At 39.1% G+C, this 6,127-nt stretch overlaps 1 protein-coding gene across 1 annotated transcript; it reads right to left on the bottom strand.

Moving 5' to 3' along the window:
* Positions 1-2,035: 2,035 nt before the first annotated feature.
* On the bottom strand, positions 2,036-5,849 carry LOC108471144 (uncharacterized). Its single transcript, XM_017772736.2, has 5 exons — positions 5,026-5,849; positions 3,230-3,286; positions 3,062-3,124; positions 2,886-2,954; positions 2,036-2,743 (listed from the first exon to the last, which is right to left on the bottom strand). The coding sequence occupies exons 1-5, from the start codon at positions 5,374-5,376 to the stop codon at positions 2,507-2,509; spliced, it is 777 nt and encodes a 258-aa protein (XP_017628225.1). The 5' UTR covers positions 5,377-5,849; the 3' UTR covers positions 2,036-2,506.
* Positions 5,850-6,127: the final 278 nt, after the last annotated feature.

Below are 6,127 nucleotides of genomic sequence, written 5' to 3' on the forward strand. Positions count from 1 at the left end.
CTTATTTAATTAATTACCTCTTGAGTATTTGCGGCTAAAATTATCTGTAAATAAGAAGAAAAAAGATAACCTCACAATATCAGAAAACATTTTTCCAAAAAAATCTACCCATGTCGAAACAAGAAACTCTCTTCACCTAGCTTTCAACCTTGAAGTGTTAACCAATTCATCTCTTCTAGGAATCAACATAGGTTTAGTCTTTCTACAAATCATAGTGCAATTTTACAAGCTTTTAACCCATATAGTTTCCATAAGAGACGCATTAATTTTTTTATGGAATACTTCTTATATTAGTTTAACCGTTGAAGAAAAGTTAACAATGATTATAAAATAATGTTCCTCTGTCATTATCCCGCTGTTTCACAGATTCATCGTATTGTGGTGTGATTACAGGTTCTATTTGTCTTTAACCCCACCTCTTGTTCAGATGGAAAAACTTTATTAATTATCCTAAAAACAACAAAAGGAAGATGAAAACTTAAATCTAGGTACTGTTATTGCATACAGAATTGCAGAGTTTGTATTTTGTCCGCATATTAACATAAAGGGCACTTCCATTCCATTCTATTGAGCTAAAGGAAGTTTTAGACATTGTCATGCTTATGATTTGAGGCCATGCACTTGTTGTAGACACATGTTTTATGACGCTTTAAGCAATCAAATCTGATCATTGGTACAAATTAATAAATGCTATCTGATACATCTCGGTCACAAAACTGAAATCCTGGTCCATTAGACCATCTATAGATTAAACTTGCGTTTTAGGTGTAAGCCAGTGGAGTTCGAAATGGTGCACCAATTGTTCTTCAAGTTCGTCTAGGATTGCAAGTGGATATCGAGGAAACTGACGACACCGGAGCCCAATCCATGAACAATTAGCAAAAGGCCTCTAAGAATCCTCTGTGACAGCCATCATGACAGAGAATAAGAGCCATGATATTGATCAATTTGCAGCTGACACTGTACTGCATGAGCCCTGATCCCACATGAGTTGGTTTTGTACTGCTCTGCTATCGAACTTGAAGAAAAATCAAAACTTTCAGCGTTATATCGATCCATCATGCTTGATGATTGGTTCTCAAGCCATTTGTTGGGGGGTAGTCCCCCACAACAAACAATAAAGCATTTTCCCCACTACGTAGGGATGCCTCTCAAAAACTCCCTCTTGCTTCAGTTTTGAAGTTTTAAGGTACAAGTAACCTTGTCGTTCACCAGTAATTTACCTTTTGTCTCCTCCATTAGTTACCTTTTGTCGTCTGCATTAATCACAATCAATCTCCATCCATCCTATTGCTCCCAACTTCCCCTTCTCTCTGATGAACATATTAAAAACAAATAACTCATATTCACCATTCAATTCAGTGCAGGACAAAATAAGATGCTAAAGGAAAACATATCTTATACGCTACGATCTAAATATTTAGACACCAAGATGAATTTACAGGGAGTAAGTGTAAGACGTAATTTTCTAGTATCTATGGGCTTAAGTTATGCAGCGCTCAAGTTGCCTTTTAACGCAGCTTTGCATCCTAGTCTACTCTAGGCGTGCAATTACCAATCAACAGATTCAGGCCCATAAAAGGAGTCAAAAAGAAAATAATAACATTATTAAATACTATACCCCTTTTTGAATTTGGATGTGTGCTCTCTTCTCAGCTGTAATACATTATGAAAGACAAAATAAGGTGCTATATGAATATTATAACCCGACAAATTATATGAAAATCCGCCAAGTATAATCCGACAAATACTACATATTGGACCAAAGTGCAGGAATAAAAACAAAAAACAGGTTTGCACAATTTCATTTCGATTATGTTAATGGCATCTTTTTCTTCTTCTTTTTTACCAAAACACATTACCTCTGTTACTTGCAAAGGCTCCCTATTTCCAATTGCAACTTCCAATCATCAGCTCAGCTAGAACCTTTTGACACGGTCAAAGGAACATCGCTGACAAAAGCTACTGAGTAGCTACTAGCACAAAACCAAACGCCGATTGTGGCCATGTATACAGCATGTGGTCCAGGAAAAACTTATAGAAATTTGACTAGCCATGAAGATTATATAGAAATAATATCGATCCTGTCCCCGAGTTCCAAATAATAATTGAAAAAAGGGAGCTGAAAACAGAGTTCGTAACAACAAATTTCTGAAATCAGTTTTTAACAAGTTAAAAGGGCCAAGCCATCACGTTACACCTACAAAGAATCACAGTTATTTTCTATATAAATCCGTAAACATCAAGTAACGAGGGTTAACCCCCAACGAATATTGGAGGAGCTTGGATTTCTACACTGCCCTCAATATCTTCTCTGTAGCTGGTCATCTTCTTCTGCTTTTCAAGGGTTGGCGACTGGAGCATGCTCAAACTGTGATTTTGTCGCTTGGCCTGAGTTAATCAACAACAGTTCATTGCCTTGGCCAGTGTCACTAATTTCCTGCAAGACCACCTATTTCCTCACAACCTTCGGCTGTGAGAAGGGAAAAGTAGTCAACTCATCTTTTCAGCTACTCCCATGTAAAGTCTCAGCGCCAGATTCATCTTCAACAGGCATCATATTGAGATCAGGCAGTAAGGCCTTTCCGATATTGCAAGAATCTAACATGGCTTTGCAATCATCAATGGCATGTGAGGGTGAAGTTGACATAACATAGTCAAGAGACGAGGGTACACGTGGATGGGGTTGACAAGAAGGTACTTCCTCAGGTTCATTCTTTGCAGTGCTCAAGTTCAAATCACGCTGCAATAAATATAAGTTTACATCAAACAATGAGGGCAGCGGAAGAGTATTTCCCAATAAAAAGTAGTTAGTTTTGGCCAATTATAAGATATTGATCAATGAATTGCCAAATTAGTACTTATTACAGAGACATTTTGCTGACCTTGATTCTTTTCAAGTTCTCATTCCTGGCTCTCTGTTCTTTGCAAGTAGCACGCATTGATGCTATCTCCTGTTCAACGAATAAGAAAATGACAGTAAGATCATCTAGCTGCAAGCTGCAATCAACAGCACATGATGAATTATGTAAAACACCACGACGTATAGCCTTAAGCTCACCTTTTTCAAATAAATACTTTCCTTCACGAGCAGACTCTCCTCTTCCTTAAGTTCAGCAAAAGTCTGAAAAATGACGGATTCTTCCAGTTAATAATAATACCCATGAATGAATCATCTTCGGATTTTCTTTCATAAAACATTTCCCACCAAAAACATTAATCACTTTACCTTCTTTCTTCTCGATCTCTTAGTGGTTGTGCTAGTGGTTTCATGAGCAGCAACGCCCTGCAAAATACATCAACTGATCAATATAATTTTAAACGCCCACAGCAAGAACCAACAAATTGAAAAAAAAAATGCTATAGGATAATTTGGAATACTAGATGGATTAAAAAGAATAAATTTCAAAAGTGGATAAACAACTGAACAAAAGCTTGGAGATTTGGTGGCGGCCCACCAAAAACCCAGGCACAATTAAAATCTAATTTTGATAATAAGCTTTCAAGTGTGTTCCAATCGCGGATTTGGAGATATTCATGTACGACAGCGGCGTAGAAATTGGGAAGCCAAAGCCAGTCTACTAACCCAACTGCTCCTACTCACGAAAGTGGGCCAATAGTAACACGGCACGTCACGATGTTAACACATGATTGAATTTAAAGCCTATATCCATCTATTGTATTTCAACTGTCCAGGTCACGTGACTTTTTTATCATATGATCTGTCCTGACGGCAACCAGTTATTGGGTCACTACCTGTGTAAACCTACGCTTCCCAACACCTAATAAAAAATTCACTTCCACCTTACAATTTTCCACAAATCAGACGGTCCAGGATCCATTATACGCATAATCATATATGTTGAGGAAGTGTGGGGCCCAACGCTAAAGATATTCCCATCTCGGAAAAAGGAAAGGCTAAGGCCATGAAAAAAGTAGAAAAGATAAACATGAGAAGAAAACCCCGATAATAGATGCAAGAGGCAAGTACAGTTACAGATAGTGATGGGAATGGAACACCCACAAAATTCGACCGCACCCGCGACACACCTGATAATTTCTCTCTTCACAAACCAAAATAAAAAAGCTCCATCCGCCTGCCTCTTAACAACATTACACCAAACCCGAAACGCAGACCAACACCCTTCTTTGGTGGACCCTACGTAATTTATTATGACCAAAATGCCCTTGAAGGAGATCCCCTACGGGGAAGTTTCCTGGCTCTTATGGTGAGGAGGTAAAAAGGTTCCTATTGAGAACTTTTTTCTCTCTCCTGACGAAATTGTCCGGTCTGGTGAGTATAATCTAAGAGGGGTGTACGGTTTGGAAGGGCGAAATAATAAATCTAAAAACAGCCAACAATAGAATGACAGGTGACCAAAAACGAGGCGAGAAGAAAACGTCAAAGCAGTTCCAATCTGCTTAAAGTGATGTCCTCGCGTAGAAAATGTAAAATCTTCAAAAACGGCAGGGCATTCTGGTCCAGTGGCAAAAAAATATGGCACTGCTTGTTTAATGGTTATTTAATTTATTATTAATGTTATCCTGTTAAACAGATGGTCCGAGAGATCGAGTTCGAGCCAAACTGAAAAGTTGAAGATGACGAGAAACGTATCGAACAGGGCAGATTAAGTCATTGAATCTCGGTAAGTTCTTGAAAGGGAAGTTTCGCCGGCTGGAAATGAAAAAAAAAAACGGTGCAATCGAGATTCTAGAATACCAAAATCATTGGTTAAACATGACGCGAAAAGAAATAAGAACGGGTAAATAAGGAGATTAAATAGGGGTTCACTGGTCATTTGACCTGAAAACTTGGAATTTTACCCAAACAAAAAAAAAAAGAGAAGTGAACCAGATAGAAAAGAATGTCTCGTCCACGGGATACAAACGGAAGACGACGGTGGTGGCACGCAATTTGACATTCCGTACAGGGACATTTCCGTCAATACCGGCCAAGGTATGATACAGCGAAAGATCAGCTCCTGAGAGCTGAGAGAAAAAATGAGGGAGTATGTGAAAACAAACCTTGGATCTGGAAGGTGCGGCTAGTGGGGAGCGTAAGACTTGTTTACTGGTCTCTTCAAAGCTATCGGCAGCGGAAGGAGATGCAGCGCCGCTGCCACCACTCCAAGAAAGGGGCGTAGTGGGGCTACGTCTAGTGCTAACGTTGAAATCTCCGTCTCTCTTGGCGTCACACCGCATCAACATAAATTTAGACCTCGGCTGACGTATCCCCCATTTAAGTGCAACCACCGCAGATTTCGGAGCCGGTGGCGCCGCCTGCGCTTGTTTGAGCCTCACCAACAACTCCACCACCACGTTGTCATCCGTCATCGCCGCCCGAACCCACTCATCTTTCACCGTCATCCTTGTCATCTTTACCAGCACCAACACCAAACGAAACAAAAAGAAGAAAAAGAAGAAGAAGAGGCCAGATGGTGACAAAGAGTGAATATGAAGAAAAGATGATATATGGGGTTTTGAAGAGAGAAGATATTAGGGGTGGCGAGGAATGAGAGAAAAAGGTTAAAAATGTGAAAGAAAGTGAGGGAGCTGGGTGTGGGCAATGTATACATACGATACGAGGGTGCCTTTTTCTCTTCTTTTTTTTTCTCTCTTTTATTTTGATTTTGATAGAAAATAAAATAATAAAAAATGTTCCGAAAGTTGTTTTGTGTGGTGGAGTAGATTCCAGTTATTCGGTTCGATTTCTCGTTTGCTTAATATATAAACAACACTTACACAACCCTCTTCCCATCTCTCGCTGTTGTTTTAAGAGGGTGGCGAGAGAGAAGAGAGCGATGTGTGTGGGTCTGACTCTGACCTTTATTTTTTTCCAATGAGGAAAAATATATATATGTGGGGTCCAAGGATGACATGTGGAGCTGACAGGTTTCAAAATTCAATTGTATTAGAGTTCTAGGGCTTCGGAAACTGATAAGTGATGATAATCCACCGCCGTTCATTGCCCTTTCCAACCTTGGTTAGCTATTTAACGTTTTCTTCTGATCTTTTTAAAGGAAAGGGGCTAACAGAATACCCTTTTTGGTCATTATACCATTATTCATGGATGATGAATTGAGTTTAATAATTATAAAAATATTTTATTAATTTTAAATGATAAAAC

The sequence above is a fragment of the Gossypium arboreum genome, chromosome 5 (assembly GCF_025698485.1).
Source record: "Gossypium arboreum isolate Shixiya-1 chromosome 5, ASM2569848v2, whole genome shotgun sequence".
NCBI classification, from domain to species: Eukaryota; Viridiplantae; Streptophyta; class Magnoliopsida; order Malvales; family Malvaceae; genus Gossypium; species Gossypium arboreum.